Below are 24291 nucleotides of genomic sequence, written 5' to 3'. Positions count from 1 at the left end.
AAGTCAAACAAACTTTATTTCTCTAGCAAATCAAAGGACCTTGAAAGGACACATAGTGTTGAAGAAAAATCATGTATGACAGTTATTAAAGAATGGTAAGGCTTGGGAATTCCCTGGCAGTCCAGTGGTTGGGATTCCTCTCTTTCACTGCCGAGTGCCCAGGTTCGACCCCTGGTCAAGGCTCCCATAAGCCACGCAGCACAGCCAGAAAAAAAAAAAAAGGTAAGACAGACCCTATTCCGGACCATTACCATCATAAATGTAGAGACCACCATGCAGCAATGGGGTCATACAGAAGGGGAGAGAGATTGGGGTTCAAATACAAGGACTAGTGGGAATTTGTAGCCAAGGAGCAGGGTAAGGGTCAGTGGATAGAAAATTTCTAAGAGGAAACATCAGGGGTAATTCTGATTCTGGCTGAACCAACCCGATGGGAGCCTTGCTGAAGGCAGGCCAGGGTCCTCAGACATTACCTGGGAGATGATGGAATATAAGGAACTCAATTAGATACCAAGGAGGATGCAGGATGGGGAATTCTGGTTAAATTGACTTAGCAGGGGCTTCCCTGGTGGCGCAGTGGTTGAGAGTCCGCCTGCCGATGCAGGGGACACAGGTTCGTGCCCCGGCCTGGGAAGATCCCACATGCCGCGGAGCGGCTAGGCCCGTGAGCCACGGCCACTGAGCCTGTGCATCTGGAGCCTGTGCTCCGCAACGGGAGAGGCCACAACAGTGAGAGGCCTGCATACCGCAAAAAAAAAAAAAAAAAAAAATTGACTTAGCAGGATTCTTGCTAAAACTGGACAATGCAGTAATAAACACAGAAGCCCAAAATTCAGAAGAGAGCTCAGAAGAGCCTGAGTAGAGTTTGGTCAAGGAGAGAATTTTTCTCAGTAGTCATCATTTTGCCTTATCTTCAAGCTTTTGATAACTTAACTTTTATTATAGTTTGTTCTATTTGGACTTGGCCTGTCCATCTTATTTTATATTTCTGTTTATCATATTTTTCTCTTGATTTTTTATTTCCTTGTCCTGAATTTTGCTACTTTGGTTTATTAATGTTTTTCTTCTTCTGGTGCTTTGGAAGACTTTTATCCCATTGCTGTTGAATGCCTGTCACTTGAGCCCTTTTTATTTCCATCACTAGTCACATGGCCTGAAGGGCAAGTGTCAGGCATCCTGGGTGTTACTCCACATTCCACCAGCCCCCATCCCACTTCCAGTCCCAATGTCTTTTAACTCTGAGGTGCATGTGCTTTTTTGAGGGCTTTGTGGGGAAAACTAGTGTTGGCTGCTTCAAGGGCCCTTGCCTATTTTTGTGATGGAATGGAAGATTCTAGATTCTAGTTGCTCCATCATTTCAATCATGTAATTTAAATCTGTGCAGTTTTCTCCCAATTTTTTTTTCTCCTAACAGGATCCTTTGTGATGCTCCAATCATGGAATACATTTATTCTCATTTTTATATTTTTTCTGTCATTGCAAAGGGAGTTTGAGAGTGGTGGACAGGTCCATCATATTCAATGTAAAAGTCCACATTATTCCTTGCTTCACTTGTTGGGTTTCTTGATTTTTCTTTTTGTTTCTTTGTTGTTTGTTTTCTTGCCACCCTGCCCTCTTCCCATCCTTCCCTCTTAGGTTCGGAACTCTAGTCTCAGCCAGGATGATCAGGCACTTCGGGGTTGAGGGTGCGTTAAGGGGAAGGGAGTGATCTGTGCTTCTTTCCCCAGCACCAGACTAATAGCCATTTAATGTGATGCTGATTAGTATGGGGAGAAGAGCCAGGAACCAGCCTAGTTTAACCCCACTTAGAACCCAAAGGAGCCAATTTAAGAAAGATACAGTTTAAGATGATGAATTAAACTCACACATTCAATCACAATACCCTCTTGTTTAAAAACAAAATTAAGGGGCTCCTCTGGTGGCGCAGTGGTTAAGAATCTGCCTGCCAATGCAGGGGACACGGGTTTGAGCCCTAGTCTGGGAAGATCCCACATCTCCCAGAGCAATTAAGCCCGTGTGCCACAACTACTGAGCCTGCGCTCTAGAGCCTGTGAGCCACAACTATTGAGCTCGCGTGCCACAACTACTGAAGCCTGCGTGCCACAACTACTGAAGCCCATGCGCCTAGAGCCCGTGCTCTGCAACAAGAGAAGCCACCGTAATGAGAAGCTGGCACACTGCAACAAAGAGCAGCCCCCGCTCGCCACGACTAGAGAAAGCCCATGCGCAGCAACAAAGACCCAACACAGCCAAAAAGTAAATGAATAAATAAATAAATAAATTCTTTAAAAAAACAACAAAATTTAAAAAACCTAAAATACAAAAAAAAATTTTTAAGAAATTATTTAAAAGAAATAAACCCACAGGGAATTCCCTGGTGGTCCAGTGGTTAGGACTCTGCACTCTCATTGCCAAGGATCCGGATTCAATCCCTGGTCAGGGAACTAAATCCCACAAGCGTCACAGTGCAGCCATAATAATAATAATAATAATAATAATAATAATAATAATAAACAAACCTACAAGGACAAGAAGAACAGGGCAGAGTCAACAGCAGCAAAATGTTAGGTTGAGTGGTAACCACCTTAACTGACCCGTGGAGCTGAACAGAAGAGCTGGTGGAACTACAAAGCAAAGAGAGATTGAAATCCTTTCGAAATGGGATCAGGATATATATATGGAGGGAATGAGGCAATGTCGCAGAGTGGGCAGGAAAGATGCAGAGCCCAGGTCCTTAGTCAAGATGAGCAAGGCTGGGGTGGGGGGGGGGGCATGGTCAGAGGGGTGGGAGGGGGCACTCAGTGAGGGTCCCTGAGCCAGCACAAAGCAGAGCAGAGTGTCCATAAAGGACCTGAGGATTCTGACAACAAAGGCAAAAAGTGTGAAGAACCAAACCTGAATTCACGTCCTCCACAGCTGTCTGCGGAGCTGGTCCGCGACGGGTTTCTCTGAGTGGGGTGAGAGGAGACGCAGGGCTGGATGCCAAGCAGACAGACAGGGAGCCAGGGGACTCCAGGGCCGAGCTCAAAGGGCGCATCACTAGTGGAAACCCGCTGGAAACCACAAGCCTCAATATGTAAATCTCCAAGGGTCCATAAGCCCTGGTACGTTGCTGCTGTTTTCTCTTTCACGCTAGAACGTCAAGAAACACCTGCAGCCTTAAGGTCCTCGTGGAAACAAGATGAGTGTCTACATTTTCCAGAGTGGGACCAAAATCTTGGGTCACATTTACGGCACACGCATTTGCACAGGGTTGGGCAAAGGACTTTGCTTCTCTCAGCATGTCTCTCTTCAGAAATGAATGGAAAGAGACACAGCTCCAAAGCAGCAAAGCAGCAGCAAGTTTTCAAGTGACCTCCTCTGCCTCCCTCCTTCCAGGCTAATGGAGCCATCCTTGCCCCCTTGGAGACGCAGGGCAGATGTCCATTTGTGGCACTCTAGCCCGAAGACCGGCAATTGATCAGATTCTGAGCACCACTGAATGTGGACTCCAGAATTTCCTCCTCCCCTTTTGGAATATCAGCTTAAGTCAAGTACAAATGACAGACAATATGATCCTAAGGAGGGAGGGATCAAACTGAAGTCAAAAGAATCACCTGCCTGGGACTCTACTGTGAATGATCAGCTGAAGAAAACCTTTAAACCAGAAACTTCAGGATGGATTATCAGACACAAATTTTCAGGAGCCAGGTAGGGAAGCCCCCCTCCTTCAAACTTCGCAAAGAGCAAAATTGTGTCATTGTGTCTCTAAAATGCTGGGTGATTTACCCTATGGTACTGGTGGGAGGCAGACCTCTCAAATTGGCTGGTTAATCATGTCAAATAAAAATTAAAAATGGTGTTTCTTGAAATATTAGACCTGAGGAACATTGATAAGATAGCTTATCAAGAGTGTTCAGGGTGACTTATAAACGTGCACTTAGCCTCTCCCTCTCTCTCTCTCTATCCCCACAAGCAGTTTAGAATTTATTCTAAGAATCTAACTTTGTTGCGGGCCACATGGAAAGCAGCTTCAGTGATGAGTTTGTTGGAATTCTCCCCCAAATGTTCTATTTCCAACACTCATGCATAAATCCAAGAACCTCTCAGACTAGTTTATTGACATGGCCTTTCCTCATTAAATCAATCTTAGCAAGGTCCATCCTGGACACTCTGTAGAATGGTAGATGCTCACAGATGCTTCTAAGACATCCTTTGCCTTCAAATAATGAACATCCATATTAAGGATCTCAACCACTTCTCAGTGATACACGGGATGTCATAGCAAACGTGACAACAACCATTCCTATTGATCCTACTGTGTATGATCAACAAACTGGTTTTGGCCACAATGGTTCTTATGACAACCATCTTTTATCAGTAGCAAATTCTGCTTTATAACGCGCTTCACTTTCTGCTTGCACGCTTCACTATGTCTCCAATTTACTCACTTCAGAATATATATTTTCCAGCCACACCCACATCTCCTGCACAGAACCAGGAAAACCCCTACCTTTTTGTATTCTTAATCTAAAGATTCTTAAAAAAATATTTGAAAAACAAAGAAAACTTAAGCATATATATATATATATATTATTTTAAAATATTTATACATTGCACATAAATACTCAGAATTCTACGAGGCAATATCAGACTTTACTTTTTATCAAAACTGGTACAGCCTTAGTGTTTCTGAAAGCCACAAAATGAATGTATTCATATAATTTTTAAAAATCAAACAATCTGCAATATACAGGACAGTAGAAAATGTCACTACTCCCCTTTCTTCCACAACAACACACCTCTGTAATCGATTTCAGGAGATAACCACTGAGCACAGTTCACTGTATTTCCTTCAGCAATTAGCCTGTATTCATACCCATACATATTCAATTAAAATGGGATCACAATATCATACAATACATACCATTCAGCCTATATCTTTACAATCACCTTCCATGTGACTATACAGAAACCTACTTCATCCTCTTATTGGCTGCTTTGTGCTCCACTGCAAAGCTCTATCATAATTAGTTTATGGTGAAGATGTCAGTTATTTTCTATTTTTTTACCTTTTAAACAACATTTCAATGAGCAGTCTTGTATATACCTTTGAGACTATTCTTCTACTCATTTCCAACCCGAGGACAATCTAAGGAGTTTCCTTTTTCTCCCCTCACCCCAGTGTTTTCTGCCAAGTGTATTGCTTCCATTGGGTGACTTCATTCCCAGGGTCTAATCTGCAGACTGGTGCAACTAAGTGCATGAGCTCTGAGTTGAAATCCCAGCTCTGCCACTCACTGCCATGAGCAACTCACTTAACCTCTCTGCAGTCAAGTTTCCTCATCTACAAAATAAGGGATAGAGTAGTTTCTAGTTCCTAAATTTGGAGGGATAATTAAATGTGGTGATCAATGTACAATGTCTGGCACTTCATAAATGCTCAATAAATGTCAACTATTTTGATTGGTATTTGCTTGCATCTCTGCAGAGAAAATCACTTTCTATCCTCTTTAACATCCATGTCGACTGTGTCCTCAGTCAACTGTTTTTTACACTTAATTTCCACTCTCCTCTCTATCTCCAATTTGCTTTCTCTCTTTCTTCATCTTCTGGTGAGATCCACTGCTGATTCTGCTATTCAAGGTAACTAGCAAAGCTCTCAGTGACAAAATCAATGCAGGCTACCCTAATCTTCAGAATTACTATTACAATTTCTTTTGTAAAACTTACTATTGCAGTGGTCTGTATTAGTCCCTGGTCCATTATAATTTATCAGCTCTGATCTATTATTGATTTTCAACTATTTGTGGTAGGGTTGTATTTTTGTTTTTTGGGGTTTTTTTTTTTTCATTCATTCTGCAAATGTTTGTTGAGCATTTACCAAGTGAAGATGATGGACTGAGCCTTCCAAATATAAGACAATGAAACATCAACCAGCTTACAATCCAGTAGGGTAGAAAGAATCTGACAGCAGATAAGAGCAACTAGGTGTTCTAGGCCCAGTGACCTGCCTCTGTACTCTACAAAGTGGAGTCACTTGCTAGGAGATAACCCAACAGAAGGTCTCTCTTGAGTTGAGTCTTGAAAGACAATTTGTTGTTCACAAGCTCATGGAGGTGGGCAAAAGTGTCTCCAAGAAGAGGGAGAGTTTTGTAAAAGCTGGAGGTCACAGAAGTACAGTAAGGACTTGAAGATGCTGGGAACAATGTATGCTAAGGTGGGAATGGAAGGTTAAGAGGGAAACAGGACTGCAATAAGTAAAGCTGGATTCACAGCAAAATGAGGCCTTCAGGGCTCTTGATGCGGTTACTATGGAAACACCAAGGCACGCCATGATTCCCTGGCAGCTCCAAAGACAGCATGCACCTGGTTCAGCTCACTGTGGCATGGTGGGTACCCCTCTAGCTCTACCTATCCTGTGACAACAGACAACCAACCAAGTAAAGTCTGCTTTTCTTCTCTTTTGATCTTTGTTTTTGTTTCACAGGCCATCTATAGCTTCATTCCAAAATAGATTTCAAAATAAGACATGGGCCTTTGTTTGATATGGATTTAGTCTTTTTTGAAACAACATGGTGGCAAAGGAGAGGTTCAATTAGGAAAACATTCTTTATTAATATTATTAACGAAAGAAGCTAAAAAGTTTCATAATGGCATCGAATGAGGTTTATCATTTGCAAAAGCCCCCCACCCCATGAGAAGGTATAAAGCGCACTTATAATTTTTTTTTTTTAATTTTATTTATTTACTTATTTATTTTTGGCTGTGTTGGGTCTTTGTTGCTGCGCGTGGGCTTTCTGTAGTTGCAGTGAGCGGGGGCTACTCTTCGTTGCGGTGCGCGGGCTTCTCACTGTGGTGGCTTCTCTTGTTGTGGAGCACAAGCTCTAGGCACGTGGGCTTCAGTAGTTGTGGCACTTGGGCTCAGTAGTTGTGGCTCGTGGGCTCTAGAGCACTGTCTCAGTAGTTGTGGTGTGTGGGCTCAGTAGCTGTGGTGCACGGGCTTAGTTGCTCCACAGCATGTGGGATCTTCCTGGACCAGGGCTCGAACCTGTGTCCCCTGCGTTGGCAGGCGGATTCTTAACCACTGCACCACGAGGAAAGTGCAGAAGTGCACTTTTTAAAATGAGCTTATTTATAATACTGAAATAGAGTCACAGATGTAGAAAACAAACTTATGGCTACCCAAGGGGAAAGGCAGGGGAGGGATAAATTAGGAGTTTGGGATTAACAGATACACACTACTATATATGAAATAGAAAAACAACAAGGTCCTACTGTATAGCCCAGGGAATTATATTCAATATCTTGTAATAATGTATAATGGACAAGAATGTGAAAAGAATATATATATATATAAATATATCTATGTGTGTATATAGCTGAATCACTTTGCTGTACACCTGAATCTAGCACAACATTGTAAATCAACTATATTTCAGTTGCTTAAAAGTACAGGGGTTTCTTTTTTTAATGTGCTTATCTTTCTTTGTAATTTATATTCAACCTACTTTCCAGAAAATAAACAAACAAATTAATAAATAAACAAACAGCAGTCCAGATGTGGGAGACTGCTAAACTATGGGACCATCAGGCCATAGACATAAATAAATCATCTTCTAGGATTTTAAAGCTCACCTAAGAATGACAAACATTCTCTGTCAGGGAAGCCCCAGGGCCTCCACTCCTGCTTGAGAAGGGAGGTCAGCTTCAGTAGCTGACCCAGGGTTCTGCTCCCCTTAGGTGAGAAGGGTTTTTGCACAGTGAGACAATGGACACCTATCACTGTGGTGGACGTTCAGTGAAGGAACGAAGCTGGAGATCAAACGTGAGTAAAATCTAAACTTTCCTTTCTCGGTTGTCTGTGTCTTATGGTCCCTGTGTCTCTGAAGTGACCCGTATGCTGACTCTTTGAAACCAGACTCTGAGATCCTCTAGGGCAAAGCTACAGTCCGTAATCAAACTGGAGAGTTGATTGCACATTTTCTATGAAGAACAAGAGTCAGGCATTGGGGGAGAATAACTTGTCTGAGTGATAGTTTCAGAAATGTATTGGGGAGCAAAGCATATGTTTTGAACAGAGCTTTGCTCAATGGTCAGGAAGGGACACAGTTTTTGTACAGGAGCGAGGTTAAGAGGAACTTTTGTGTGTATACTTTCGGCCCAGGAACCAAAATAGAGATCAAACGTAAGTATTTTTTTCAACTGATTCTTTGCCGTTTCTGTCTAATTGGTTTGCTTTTTGTTCCTTTGTGCATGTTTTCATTAATTAGGTGTCAGGGATAAAACAAATTTCATTCCCAGATTAGGTACAGAGGAGGGGAAATTGTTCTACAGGAGGCTAACTGGTGACTAATTTTGAAGATTTCCAAACCAAAATAACTGAATTGGGGAAGGGGGCTCACTGCCCTTTCAGGGTAGGGTTTTGTGCGAGTGGAAGTTAAGGGGAATCACCGTGGTTCACTTTCAGCCCAGGGACCACAGTGGAGATTAAATGTGAGTACATTTTTGCTCAGTTATTTGTGAGGGTTTTGTCCTGCTGTATAATTTGTGCAAATTTGTGACATTTTGGTTAAATGAGCCATTCCTGGTGACCCAAAAGTAAAAGGCAGAAAACCAGAAGATAGTCAATTTTTAAGCAGAACAAACAGAAAAGTTGTTGAATTTGTAAGGAGAGTAGGGTTTGTGGAGAGAAAGGGGAAGAAAAATCTGGATTTTTCTGTGAATAAGCCTTTTTCCTGTGATTGGCTTCAGAAGGAGGTTTTTGATTGGGGGGGGTTGTTAGCTCACTCACTGTGGCTTACGTTCGGCCAGGGGACCAAGGTGGAAATCAAACGTAAGTGCACTTTTCTACTCCTTTTTCTTATAGAGTCGTGAAATTTGGGGGTTTTCATGCTTGGGATATGAGTTGAGGTCACTTTAGAAGAGAATGGGATTCTTCTGAAAATTAGATCAGAAAGGGACTGAAAATCGGGTTGTCTCAGAAGAGCAGAGAGCTAGTTAGTTGATGTGGCATCGAAATGGCCAGATTTTCTCTGTATCCGACAGTCAAATGACTTTAGCAGCAAAAAACAGATTTTTGTTGAGGGGAAAGTAATTAAGTTAACGCTGAGGATCACCTTTGGCCAAGGGAGATTAAACGTAAGTAATTTTTCTCTACTACCTTCTGAAATGTGTCTGGGTCTAAATGCCAGTGTTGACTTTTAGAGGCTTAAGTATGAGTTTTGTGGAGATGGGTAAATGAGAACATTTCAGAATTATTATCAGTTTCAAAAGTTAAACTCAGCTCCAAACCTGGGTTTGTAGGCAAAAAGATTAATCTACGCCGAATGACTCAAAGGGAAAAAAAAATTAGTGTCGATGAAAAAGGAATCCTTGGAGCTCTAAAAGAGCTAAAGCGAATTAATTTTCATTGAAATTTGCCAAATACTGTATTGATTTTTGCTTGTATGTACAACACGGAAAAGTAGAGAAATGTATTTCTTAGTCTGTTTTCTCTCTTCAGTCCGATATATTATTTTATAAGAATAAAAATCAATAGAATGCACTACAAAATCAGTAAGAAGTTAGAAAAGCATACTTATTTGTGTTAAAGTTGCCGCTTAATTGCGAATCAGCAGCACTGTCATTTTTAGAGGCTTAAAATGAGTGCTTAACTGTCAATATTTAGAAATTCTATAGAGATCCTATACCTTAACGGATTACTCTTTTTTAAAAAACCACATTTCTATATTAGACTAAACTGGAAATGATCTCTTATCATAATGGAGGAAAGACGGTTGTCTCCAAAAGCACAGTTTTGAAGTAATTTGTTTAAGTGAAGGAAAAGAAAATAATTGCGTTTTTTAGATGCCCACGGACATGTAGAAAAATAGGAAATATTTTAATGAGTATGTTCTTTGCTATTACTTGCCGGTGTTTTTATACTGCAGAGGAGGCCGTGGCACAGCTAGGGTGGTCTGTAGACTTCTTGGCGGTCTCTTTTTGTGATTGAATGACGTTGGCGGCCGGGTCCCAGGGCTCTGGCGACGGCGCACCTGGCCGCTAAATGCCGCCAAAGGCCATGGCAACCCCGCGATCGCCCGTTCAGCTGTGCTGTGGCCCTTTTTCCTGACACAGTGATACAAATAATGTCGCTAACGGAAGAGAACAGAAATGTGATGGGCATGAGTTAACATGGGGAAAACAGGGAGAAACCTGATTTTTATTAGCGATTCCAGAAATGAAATTCACATTATTATATCCTCTTAATGAAAATTTCCAGTAGAAGACTATAAAGAACTTAAAGCTATTTTTTTGCAGTGATATGTAATTTTTTAAATATCTTCTCATCAAATGTGTTTAAGTAATAAAAGCGCAATCCAAATTTTTTATATATATATATATATATATATATATATATATAAATTCTTTCAGAGCAAAATCGACACCAGCAAAAATATAACTGAAGGCCAGCAACAATCTGGCCGTTCAGGTTTTGATCAATTAATTTTTACTGAGTTGAAAATAAATATCATTAAGATATATTTGCTGACAAAAAATAAGATAAATTTGTGACATGTTTTTAATTTTCAGAAATTTAATGGCTTCAGTAGGATTATATTTCAGGTGTACAAAATATCTAACCATATATAAATGCCATTGATAAAAACTTAATAGAATATATTTTCTAATCCCCTCATTCTGTGATTAGAACATTTTAATCTGGCTATTTTAATTATATACTCTTTAACATAGTTTAGTTATTTGTTATTGTCATTGTTTACTCCAGGTAATTTCAAAAGCAATACTTGAAAAAGATTATTTTTGGTTTGTGACAACCTGACAGGACTATTTTGGGGCCATTTTAAAACTCTTTTCAAACTATTTAAACTATGTAAGTATTTTAAACTGTTCTAAAACTGTATTTAGGGCCTTTTAAACATCTTTTAATAAATTTTAAACTCCATTAGAGAGCTAGTAAGAGGTCTTACAAGAGTTTCCATATCAAATATGCTAACTGTTCAGTGCAAGATAGAAAGTTTAAAGCTATCAAAAATTGACCCAAATAGCAGTATCTTCATAGAATATTTCCTCTCCTTTTTTTCTAGAATTCATATTATTTTGCTACTAAGGCTATTTTATAAAATTCTCTGAAAAAAATAGTGATGATGGTTAAAAGAGAAGAAAGTATCAAAATATTAAAAATTCAGTATCTTATATTATTAAACTGCTTGGTTAACATGGAGGCTTATAGCTTTATAAAGGTTTATAGCTTTATAAAAATCTCTTCACTTATCTGTGACTTATCACAGCAAAAGAAGATTCTTGGTTTGTTATTTAACTCATGCTCTCCCACCTGAGGGCTTGAAGGCCCACAAAGGGGATTTCCAGCAGGCCATCTGGCAGCTGTTCATGGTCAGAAGTGAAGCTAGCCAGTTCCTCCTGGGCAGGTGGCCAAAATTACAGTTGACCCTCCTGGTCTGGCTGAACCTTGCCCCATATGGTGACAGCCATCAGGCCAGGACCCAGGTCTCCCTTTGAGGCCTTGGCGAGGAGTGGGTGAGTTGCTGGCCTGATCACAGAGGGTGAAGGGGCCAATCCCCCCACTGACCTGGGCCCAGACTGAGTTTGGGGCTCACCCTGCATGGTGGGTCTGACCCCAACACGCCCAAAGGAAGCCCGGGAAGTGAAAGGCAGCCTGATATCACTGCACAGAACTAGGAGAGGCACAGGGGAAACGATCTGTGCAAGTCCTGTTCTCACTTCTAAACTCTGATGGGTCCAATGAAGTGGTTTTGTTTCTTGGCCTGAAGCACTGGGTTCCCTGCAGGAGGCAGAGAACACAGATGAAGGAGAGAAACGTAAGGTCAGAAGGGCATGCAAAGAGCTTCGAAAGGCTGCAAAGAGTTCAGACAAGACAATTTAGAACTTTCTTAAGGGGTAGGGGCTAGGGAAAATCTCCAAATCACGGCGATGAGAAATATGCTTCCTGGCTTCCCTAATTGCTCCCTGGATGCCACAGAATAAGCATGCTGCTCTCTGCATGTCTGTCCCTTACAGTTCCAGGCTCACCCACAAACAATGCACCCAAGTGGAGAACTTCCCTGTTACTTAAACACCACTCTCTGTGCTTCCTTCCTCAGGGTCTGATGCCCAGCCATCTGCCTTCCTCTTCCAGCCATCTGAACAGCAGTTACAGACTGGAACTGCCTCTGTCGTGTGCTCTGTGAATGGCTTTTACCCCAAAACTATCAAAGTCATTTGGAAAGTGGATGGAGTTGTCCAAGACAACAACATCCAGGAGAGCTTCACTGAGCAGGACAGCAAGGACAGCACGTACAGCCTCAGCAGCACCCTGACGCTGTCCAGTTCCCAGTACCAAAGCCATAGTCTCTACACCTGCGAGGTCAGTCACAAGTCCCTGGCCTCCGCCCTGATCAGGACCTTCAATAAGAACGACTGTTAGAGCGAGAGGCCTGCAGGCTCGTCCCTCACCTGTGCTGGGTCCCAGCCCCCTTCCTCGCCTCTTCAGGCCTCAGGCTCTTTTCCCTATTGCAATCCTCCAGCCCATCTCCCCACCTCATCCTCCTCCCCCTCTTTGGCTTTAATCATGCTAATGTTGGGGGGAAAATGAATAAATAAAGTGAATCTTTGCACCTGTGATTTCTCTCTCCTTCGTGATTTAAGCTTTTTAAACATTGTTTTTCTTTTCTTTTCTTTTCTTTTTTTAACATGTTTGTTGGAGTAGAATTGCTTTACAAGGGTGTGTTAGTTTCTGCTGTATAACAAAGTGAATCAGCTACACATATACATATGTCCCCATATCTCTTCCCTCTTGCGTCTCCCTCCCTCCCTCCCTATCCCACCCCTCTAGGTGGTCACAAAGCCCCGAGCTGATCTCCCTGTACTATGCGGCTGCTTCCCACTAGCTATTTATTTTACATTTGGTAGTGTATATATATGTCCATGCCACTCTCTCACTTCGTCCCAGCTTACCCTTCCCCCTCCCCACATCCTCAAGTCCATTCTCTAGTAGGTCTGCATCTTTACTCCCCTCTTGCCCCTAGGTTCTTCATGACCTTTTTTTTTTTCTTTACATTCCACATATATGTGTTAGCATATGGTATTTGTTTTTCTCTTTCTGACTTACTTCACTCTGTATGACAGTCTCTAGGTCCATCCACCTCACGAAGATATACAGATTGCCAACAGACACATGAAAGAATGCTCAACATCATTAATCATTAGAGAAATGCAAATCAAAACTACAATGAGGTATCATCTCACACTGGTCAGAATGGCCATCATCAAAAAATCTAGAAACAATAAATGCCGGAGAGGGTGTGGAGAAAAGGGAACCCTCTTGCACTGTTGGTGGGAATGTAAATTGATACAGCCACTATAGAGAACAGTATGGAATTTCCTTAAAAAACTAAAAATAGAACTACCATATGACCCAGCAATCCCACTACTGGGCATATACCCTGAGAAAACCATAATTCAAAAAGAGTCATGTGCCACAGTGTTCATTGCAGCTCTATTTACAATAGCTAGGACATGGAAGCAACCTAAATGCCCATCGACAGATGAATGGATAAAGAAGATGTGACACATATATACAATGGAATATTACTCAGCCATAAAAAGGAACAAAACATTGTTTTTCTAATGACCCAGTTTATCTTCCAAGGCAGGGGTCCCCAGTGGGCCGTACAGCAGGAGGTGAGTGGCAGGCAACTGAGAGAAGCTTCGTCTGCAGCTCCCCATTGCCTGCATTACCACCTGAACCATCCCCAACCCCTCCCCCCACACCCCCCGCCCCGTGAAAAAATTGTCTTCCACCAGGTCCCTGGTGCGAAAAAGGTTGGGGACCTCTGCCAGCAGTTCTAAGGAACTAAATATTGAGTTGCTAAAAACTACGCCATCATTTATAAAAATCATCATCCTCCATTCTACCCTACTGTACTGTCCTCTGTAAGACACTCTTCCATGAAACCCATAAGCCGCCTATTTCCCAGCCCTCTCCTGGGCCATGGTATGAGAGGCTTGCTTCTTTTTTTTTTTTTAATTTATTTATTTTATTTTTGGCTGTGTTGGGTCTTCATTGCTGCACACAGGCTTTCTCTAGTTGCAGCAAGCGGGCTTCTCATTGTGGTGGCTTCTCTTGCTGCAGAGCATGGGCTCTAGGTGCACAGGCTTCAGTAGTTGCGATGCACAGGCTCAGTAGTTGTGGTGCACGGGCTTAGTTGCTCCGCGGCATGTGGGATCTTCCCGGACCAGGGCTCGAACCCGTGTCCCCTGCATTGGCAGGCGGATTCTCAACCACTGCGCCACCAGGGAAGCCCCCCCCCGTTTTCTTAAATTGAAATATAGTTAATTTACAATGTTGTGTTAGTTTCAGGGGTACAGCAAAGTGATTCAGCTGTACATATACATATATCCACTCTTTTTTAGATTCTATTCCCATAGAGGTCATTACAGAGTACTAAGTACTGTTCCCTGTGCCATACAGTAGGTTCTTATTAGTTATCTATTTTATTGGGATTGAGATGCTTGCTTCTTTGATTCCCCTCTTCAGCAGGCCCTCAGAGTCCTTTAAAGGGTGACGGTTCTTACTATCACATATTCTTTGATCCAGTCGAATCTAATTTACCAAAAGCAAATCTATCAAAAGAAGGGAACAGCTAGAAAGAGAGGCATCCATTGCAACACTTTGTAAAATAACAAAACAATGATAATAACGTAAGTGAACAAGCAATAGGAAATGTTTAAGTCCACTATGGCACTTCAACTTAAGGGAATATGATGCCTTCATTACATTTTACATACAATACGTATTAAGGGCCTCCTATCTGCCAAAGACCATGCTGATTGCTTTCCACAACATAATTTAATTCTCACTACGTTACACAGTTAAAAGCATTCATTAAAATGTGAGTCAGGTTCTATAAAGCTGAGAGATATTCATACTCTATAACCCAGCAATCCTACACCTGAATGACTGTGTCCCTGTCCACCAAAAAAACTCATGCAAGAATTTTTCAGAGTAGCTTCATTAATAAAAGCCAAAAACTGGAAACAATCCAAATGTCCACCAACAGGAGAATGGGTCATTAAATTGTAGCATGTTTGCACATTGGAATACTACTCAATAAGAGAACTAATAAACTACAACTGTACCCAACAACAATGATGAATCTCATAAACATGACATAAGCAAAAGAAACCAAACACAAAAGACATGTCCTATATATTATCATCTATATAAAGTTCGAAACCAGGAAAAATACAACTAGAAATTGAGATAGGGATTACTTTTGGCTGGAGGGTGGGGTGAGGTAGTGCCTTGAAGGAGACAAGAAGGGGCTTATGAAGTTTTGATAATGCGATGTGTGCCACTTTGTGGAACTTTATCGAGCTGTAAAGTTATGATCTGTGCACATCTCTGTATATACATTCTACTTCAAGATAAGTTCACATAAAGAAATATACTCAATTTACAGATAAGAGAGGCTAAGAGGCATAAGTAATAGGTCAAGGCCACACAGCTGCTAAGTGGTGGTCCAGGAATCAAATCCCTACCTGCCTAATTCTGCTCTCTCTCTCTCTCTTTTTTTTCTAAATACTTATTTATTTGGCTGTGCTGGGTCTTAGTTGTGGCATGCGGGATCTTTAGTTGTGGCACGAGGGATCTTTTAGTTGCAGCATGAGGGATCTAGTTCCCTGACCAGGGATCAAACCCATGCCCCCTGCATTGAGGGCAAGGAGTCTTAATCGTTGGACCACCAGGGAAGTCCCCTAATTCTGCTCTCTTGACACCTATACAATTCTGCCTTCCAGTTCTTACAGTGCTGCACAGAATAGAGGGTCAAATTCTACCTTCCCAGGGACTCCTCCTCTATCTGGCTAACCAGGAGCATACATACGTAGAATTGGAATGGAACAGACATTCAACAATGGGCAAAGGATGGAATTAACCTGGACCAGATATTGGGATCCCATGTATGAAAGGTTATGTGTTTGGGAAGCGGGGAGCAGGAGGGGCACATATAAAACCAACTTTGACTGTCTTCCCCCAGACCCCAGCCCTTCCCCTCTCACCTACTCATCCATCCAAACATTTACTGAGCACCTTTCTTAGCCTATACCCTGAAAGAGGTACAGAAGTAACTAAAATGGTGTCCTTTCCCTAAATAAATTTATAATCCAATTTTTCTTCTCTTTTTTCCTTTCCTTTGTCATTCCTGGAGCAAGTGGGAAAGAACACTCATGGGAAAAAGTGGATAGAAGGACAACACTGACATTGTACCTATTGAGAATATTCATTATTATCACGTCTTTGAAATTTTGGAGGTCTGAGTAAAGTTCAGAAAGACTCAGTTATGTCCCTTCAAATGACATAAACTTTCTCATTCATCTCTGGTGGCAAAACTCAACAATCAATGGCACGTCTGATCCCAAGCAAGGGTCTTCTCATAAAGCAAAACTCTGAAACCAGACCCACCATGACCCAAAGAAGTGAAGACAGGTGTTATGGGTTGAATTGTGTCCCTCAAAAAGATATGCTCAAATTCCCAGTCCCTATAAATGTGACCTCATTTAGGAATAGGGTTTTTGCAGATGTAAATACTGAAATGCTGGTGAAGATGCAGTGAACTGGATCTTTCATACACTGCTGGTAGAAAAGTAAGATGCCTCAGGCAACGCTCTAGAAAATAGTTTGTCAGTTTCTTAAAAAACTAAATACACCAGCAATTGAATTCCAGAGCATTTAACCCCACAAAATGAAAAAGTACATCCACACAAAAACCTGCACCTACTTTTCATAACAGGTTTGTATGTATAACTAAAAACTGGAAACAACCAACATGGCCCCCAATAAGTGACACAAAAGGTGACTCAATAGATCCCTCAACATGCTTCTCAATAGGCTGAACAAATTGTGATACATCCATGTCATGGATGCCATGTAGCAATAAAAAGAAACAAAGTACTGATACATGCAACAACTTGGATGATTCTGAAGTGTACTATACTGAGTGAAAAAAAGCCAGTCTCAACAGGTCACATAGTACATGATTCTTTTTTTTTTTTAATTGGGTTACAGCTGTCTTACAATGTTGTGTTAGTTTCTACTGTACAGCGAAGTGGAGTTCCCTGTGCTATACAGCAGGTTCTTATTAGTTATCTTTTTTATACATATTAGTGTATATATGTCAACCCCAATCTCCCAATTCATCCCAACCCCCATCCTCCACTTTCCCCCCTTGGTGTCCATACATTTGTTCTCTACATCTGTGTCTCTATTTCTGCCTTGCAAACCAGTTCATCTGTAACATTTTTCTAGATTCCACATATATGTGTTAATATACGATATTTGTTCTTCTCTTTCTGACTTACTTGACTCTGTATGACAGTCTCTAGGTCCATCCATGTCTCTACAAATGACCCAATTTCATTCCTTTTTATGGCTGAGTAATATAGTACCTGATCTTTTTCCATAACGTTCTTTTTTTCTTTTTTTTTTCTTGGCTGCGCCGAAGACCACTGGACTGCCAGGGGAGTCCCCTACATAACATTCTTGAAATGACAAAATTGTAGAGATGGAGAATAGATTACTGGTTGCCAGGGGTGAGGGATTGTGGGGGGAAAAATGACTGAATGTGACTATGAAGGGAGATCTTGGTGGTAAGGGAATAATCCCGTTTCTAGATTGCAATGGTGGTTCCGTACATCTAGACACGTGATAACATGACATAAAATGATACACACACATTGTACCAATGTCATATTGCTGGGTTTCATATTGTGCTGTAATCATGTTAAGAAGTAACCATCAGAGGAAACTGAGTGCAAGGCACACCAGACCTCTCTGTTCTATCTTTGCAACTTCCTGTTAATCTATAATGTTTTCAAAATAAAAAGTTTTAAGGACATCCCTGGTGGTCCAGTGGTTAAGGCTCTGTACTTCCACAACAGGGGGTACAGGTTCAATCCCTGTTCAGGGAACTGAGATCCCGCAGGCTGTGCAGCCAATAAATAAATAAATGAAAGGTTTTTTAAAAAGTTTTAAAAAATGAGGTCATTGGGATGAATTGGGAGATTGGGATTGGCATATATACACTAATATGTATAAAACAGATAACTAATGAGAACCTGCTGCATAGCACAGGGAACTCTACTCAATGCTTTGTGGTGACCTAAGTGGGAAGGAAATCCAAAAAAGAGGGGATGTATATATACATATAGCTGATTCACTTCGCTGTACAGCAGAAACTAATACCACATTGTAAAGAAACTATGCCCCAATTTTAAAAAATAATAAAATAAAATGCAAAAAAAAAGAAAAAGGAGGTCATTTTGGATTAAGGTGGGCCCTAAATCTAATGCCTGGTGTCCTTCTATGGAGAGGAAGATTAGAGATACAGAGACACACAGGGAAAAAGCCATGTGGTGATGAAGGCAGAGACTGGAGTAGCGCAGTTGCAAGCTAATTTATGTCAAGGATCATTGGGGAGCCACCAAAGCTAGGAAAGAGACACGGGGTGGCTTCTGTTTCAGAGCTTCAAGGAAGAACCACTTTAATTTCAGGCTTCTGGCCTCCAGAACTGAAAGAGAATAAATTTCTGCTGTTTTAAGCCACCCAGTTGGTGGTACTTTGTTACAGCAGCCCAAGCAAACTAATATAATGGGGATGACAGAGATGAGAGTTCGGTTCTCAACAAACTTCCATGTGTACTGACAAGTCAGCCTCAGTAAACCATTAATGCTCTTACAGTCTAATAGGACAGCCAAGTGATGCACAAGAAGGTTACACCAGCCCCATGAAGCAACAGCATCAGATAGGAGAATGGTTTAGGAAAATGGGAAATGACCAGTAGTCTGTGGACCTGTGGCACCTTCTATGGGAAGATGAAGAGGCCCGGCAGGCACCTGAGATCCCTGGGGTCCGGGGTCTCAAGAAAGAACAAAGAGACTTGTTAGGCTGCGGACACAATGGAAGAGTTAGACCTTGGAATTGTCAGTTCTTGAATGAGGCACAGTGTAAAAAGACAAACAGATAAACATCTATCTCCACTTCCCCTCTCCCTTTCCTCTTTCATTTCTTATTCTCCATCAATCAGCTTTTGCTGCTTCTTCCTCCTCCTCTATCTCCCTTTCCCTCCCCAGTTTCTTTCTCTCCATCTGCCATTTCCTGATATTTTTTATTACTATTTCTTGACTCATCTTCTCTTCTTCCTTCCCTTTCTCCAAAATAATATATTCAAGTGTCAACTTGCTTTAGGATCTGTGGGAATGTGTTAGCACCAAATCTAAGATATATGGTTAATTCTGGAAAAGTCTTCTTCTTAGAAAAAAGTTAATAGAAAGCTACGGCCCATTTTTGAAGCCACTCTGATATACATACAGACATTAGAGCTGGAAAAGGACTCCAAGGTCCCCAATCTAGCTCTTTGTCTTAAGATCATGCGAAGAGGGCCCAGAGGGGAACTGACGTGCCCAAGAGTACTTGGGATGGTGTGGGTGGCCCATAGGAGTGGTGGGTGGAAGTGGTGGGTTAGTAGTTGGACTACCCCAACCTCATGACACTAAATATTTGTTATTATTCTAAACCCACTCCCAACTACCAGGAAGTTTTCATTCTTCTTACTGTGTCTTAGTGTATATACAGTCCACATGCTGCTTCCAAGATGTCCAGTTATTTTTATTCCCAAATGGTTGATGCCCAGCTCTGTGCCATGGATGTGGACCTCTTTTTACTCAGGAATGATGGCTGTTTCACGCATGGTAAGCTTCAAAGTGTGCTGAGATGCTATCTCTGCCCAGGAGAGAGGTACCAACCCTGCTGCCCATGGGGGCATGTCAGTGCAGGGCCCTCCAAGTTTTCCTTGACAGACCTCCTTTTCTCATTTTTTCATTCTGTAAGTATTGATTGAATGCTTAAAATATGCCCAGCACTGTTTTAGATAATAGAGATAGAGCACAGGTAAAATTCTCTGCCCTTGTGAAACTTATAGTCTAGTTGGAGAGATAAATAATAAAAAAGATTAACACATAAAAATGTATTATCTTAATGATATGTGTTAAAGAGAAAGAGCAGAGAAAGAGGGCAGGAATTATTAAAGTAGATTTATAAAGTCAGACAAGTCATCAGGAATGTTGTCACTGAGAAGGTAACATTTAGGTAAAGAACTAAGTGAAGTGAGGAAGTGAATCATGACAAGTGGATAAGATCATTCTAGGCAGCATGAACAGCAATGATTGAAAAGTCCTGAAGTAGATGTGAACCCAGAGTGTTCACTGCACAGAGTTACAGGTGGGAAGGGCAGGTCCTGCAGACTCTCCGAGGTCACAGGAAGAATTTTTTTACTCCAAGTGAGATGAATGTTGGTGGATTTTGAGCAGAAGAATAATTTCACCTGGCTTATATGTAACAGGATGTCCCTGGGTGCTCTGATGAGAATAAACTGTCAGAGGTGGATGAGGGCAGATATGGCAGTAGGAGCCCTAGTTAGGAGTCTACTAGAATAACCCAAGCAAGAGATGGTGCTGCTTTGAAAGTAGGACTAATAGGACATGCTGACAGTGTGGATGTGGGGAAAGACAGAGGAAACAAGGGTGCATCCAGGGTTTTTTGCCTAAGGAATTAGAAGGATAGAGTTGCTCTAATGAAATAAGAAAGCTTACAGAATGTGCAGGTCTGGGAGAAAAGACAGGAGCCTCAATTTTGACCCATCTGGAATTAATTTTGCATATAGTATGAGGTATAGGAGTCAACATACATTTTTTTTCATATAATATCCAGTTGTTCCAGCACCATTTATTTTTAAAGACTTTCCTTTCCTTTGTTGGATTACTTTGGCATATTTGTTGAAAAAAATTGACCCTGTAAAGTAGGGTCTATTTCTCTGCTTTCTTTCCCATTCCATGGCCTATTTGTCTATCCTGATACCAATAGACATTGCCTTGATTACTGATGAGTTAAGAGCTCTATTTTGGACATGTTAAATCTGAGACGCCTATTAGACAAGCAAGCAAACATGGCAGGTAGACAGCTGGATATAAGAACCTGGAATTCAGAAGAGAGAGGTCAGTACTAGAGACATAAATGCAGTGTCATCACCATGCAGATGGTGTTAAAAGCCATCAGATCGCAACAGACTGTGAGAGGGTACCTAGCTAGTGAGCATGGATAGAGAAGTCCAAGCACTGAACTGGGAGGCACTCCAACATTAAGTGATTACTGAGATGAGGAGGAACCAGAAAAGAAGATTGAAAAGGATTAGTCAGAGAAGAAGGAAAATCAGGAGAGTAGTGTTGTCCTGGAATCCAAGAGAAGAGATGTTCCAAAGAGGGAAAATTGATCAGTTGTCAATTGGAATGAAAATGGACCATTGGATTGAGTGACGTAGGGGGTCATTGGTGAATAGATAAGAGCAGTTTCTATAGAATGGCAGGCAAAAGTCTGATCTGAATGGATTCAAAAGAAAATCAGAGGAAAGAAATTGGAGACAGTGGGCATGAACAATTCTTTCAAGGAAAGAGTTGGAAAACGGAAGGAGAGGAGTGCAAAACTTGCCACCCCAAAATGTCTCTTTGGCATGTGGATTATTTTGAGCTGAAAACAATTAAGGCCCAAAAGACTCAGGAAGAAATGTTGACCTTCCCCCTAACTGCCTAAAAAAATTTAGATTGAGGGCCTGTTCCCAGAGTAGAGCTATCACCAGACATGTCTACAAAGAATATGAGCTGCGTGTGGTGGGGAAACTCTCAGAGATCAGAGTCCACTCCATGTCCCATTATCTCTGCCTGGCCCAGCAAACATTTATTTACCCAACATTTACCTTTCCATCTCCATGTGAATTGCCTTCCTCCCCTTTCAAGTCCCAAGCCACTACCCCCAACATCCTCTTTTGTCTTTAGCTGAAGATGGTAATTAAGGTGACGGTTTCAGCCATTTTGGCGAGTTGCTCAGTTTTTCTGGGTCTCTCCCACTTATGCAGGTTATTAAACTGTGTTTTTCTCCTGTTAATCTGTCTCAGGTCAATTTAAATCTCAGACCAGCCAGAAGAACCTAGAAGGGTAGAGGAAAATTTCTTTCTTCCTGACAAATGTTTATGAGAACCATCTAGTAGAGAAAGAAGATCTGGTGCTGTAGGAGAGAGAAGGGAAAACTACTGGAGCATGTCCTTGAGAAGGTGAGGTGGGAAAGGGGGAGCACAGGTGGAGGTGTTGCCCTTAGCTAGGAACACAGACAGCTCACCCAGTAACAGAAGAGAAGGGGGTGTCCATGAGCACTGATGTCCCTGCCTCATGGATGAGGAAACTGAGACTAAGAATGTTATGTCAAGTGCTTAGCATTACAGAGCTCATGCGAGGTAGAACCATGACTTAAACTACGGTTACCAAGCCCAAACCACCATGTCTTTCTTATAGTTTTGCACGTGGCAGGTTCTCTGTAGGTTTTCAATGTTATTGGTTTGTAATCGTACCAGTTAGGCCTCAACCAACTCCTCTAATACTGACCAAAGTGTTGGACTGGTTGGTGAATAAGGATCTTCTCTCTCTGTGAGTCCTTTTCAAGAAAGTATACAAATTTTTATTTCATCAGGGGCTCACAGAGCAAATGAGGAGCTGCCTCCAATCTATGACACTGTAACAAAATGTTGATGGTCAAGGTAGGAAACAAAGAATACACAGAGAAGACCTTCTGTAATACCGTTGGTGGCTCAACACATGTTGAGTTGTAATAGGTTTGTACTCTATGATAGAGTAATGGATAGTAATGTCTCAGCACTGACAGAGATCATGTCACTGAATCCTCCAACAACCCATGGGTAGTTTGTATTATAAGGAAACTAAGACTTAGAGTAAACACTGTGTCCAAGTCACACAATCAGTAAATACCAAAATCAGTTTTCAGACTCAGGCAGCCTGATCAAGAGCCCAAACTCTAAAACACAATCCCTTAATAACCACTATTCACAGTTGCCATTTTCAGGGGCAAAGAATCATTGAATCCTAGAGTGAGAGGAGCTTAGAAATCAAATCTCTCATTAACAGATGAGGAGACTAAAAAGCATGGCATAGCCTGGTCACTTAGAGACAGAATTGAGATTCGAAGCCAGTGTTTTTCTACCTGTTTTGTTTTTACTAAATGTAACAATGAGCTCATTACAGACTTCTCATGGGGGAGGAATTCACGACCCTCAGCAAAAATGGAGAGTCAGCCAAGCCTAAGACAACTAGGTATGTTGGTCTAGTTTGGAAATATAACTCATTAACCAAACGTCCCTCTTAGCACCCCCAATGTTTTTCACCATCACAGTGCTTTGGCCCCAAAACCATGCCCAGACCACCCCAACCCCAGACTGGTTCTTACTGAGTTTCATGGTGACTGGCCTGAGAAGACCAAAAAAGTAATGACACCTTACAAAGGAGAGCCCCAAGGACCAAGATAGCAACTGTCATAGCAACGGTCACACCACTTTGGTCAAGAAGATCTTTTGGGGAAGTGAAAACAGAACCTTGAGCACATCTGCTGGTTTCACTCCCATCCTCCTTCAACAGGCTGGGTGGTGCACTCCACACCCTTACAGTCGTTTCCACGGCCCCCTGCACCTGGGGCCCCCACAGCACCTGGCTAAGTCTGTGTCCAGCACTGGAGTGGAAGTAACATGGACCCTAACCTTGTTTAATACCATTCTACCAAACCCCACTGCCCCATCTCCAGTCCTAGAATTCTCCTACTTGAAAACCTCAGCCCAGGATGGTCAGCATCCCCTAAGTGGTCTGATACAGTAGTAGAATCTATATACACAGCATGTGAGAAAGAAGTTGTGGGCAAGCAGGTTCCTCATGAGGCCCACAGAGGTCCTGGAAGTGTTTGAGAGCAGCAAGAAAAAAATTCATGCTGAATAGTTTGGGCATCTCAGGGATAGGAGGCTGGGAAGGATAGGGATGAGACACAGCAACATTTCAGAACATATTTCATAAATTTCCTAGTGCCCAGGACAGAAGCATTCTCTTCTATTGTACTATCTCCCCCTTCCATCTATGCGTGTAGCCATCCACACATCCATTCATCCATCTGTTGGCCCTTACCCTAGGCACAGGGTTAGTTGTTTGCCCTTCTACTGAAGCAACCCTAACTACTACAGGAATTACCCATTTGTGTGATTGCATGTATGGAGGCCCACCTTCATTCATTCCACAGACCTTATGATTAGTATCTTCACTACCGGGCTCTGTGTAGTGCTATGTTCTGCAGAAACAGAGTGAACAAGATAGAGCTCTCAACCTCAAGGAGCTCCCAGCCTAGTGCAGAAA

General features: G+C 41.8%; 1 protein-coding gene across 1 annotated transcript in view; it reads left to right on the top strand.

Moving 5' to 3' along the window:
- The window catches only part of LOC309815399 (immunoglobulin kappa light chain-like), a 30294-nt gene extending 17670 nt beyond the window's left edge, over positions 1-12624 (top strand). The window contains exons 3-4 of the mRNA XM_082642186.1: positions 8118-8167; positions 12105-12624. Of these exons, the coding sequence (XP_082498312.1) occupies positions 8118-8167; positions 12105-12427 (373 nt within the window). The 3' untranslated portion in view covers positions 12428-12624. The remainder of the gene's footprint in view (positions 1-8117; positions 8168-12104) is intronic.
- The last annotated feature ends 11667 nt before the right edge of the window (positions 12625-24291 follow it).

This window comes from Mesoplodon mirus, assembly GCF_964341445.2.
Source record: "Mesoplodon mirus genome assembly, chromosome: 14".
Classification (NCBI taxonomy): Eukaryota; Metazoa; Chordata; class Mammalia; order Artiodactyla; family Ziphiidae; genus Mesoplodon; species Mesoplodon mirus.
Note: the sequence above shows the minus strand (reverse complement) of the source record. Positions and strands in the feature narration are given on the sequence as shown.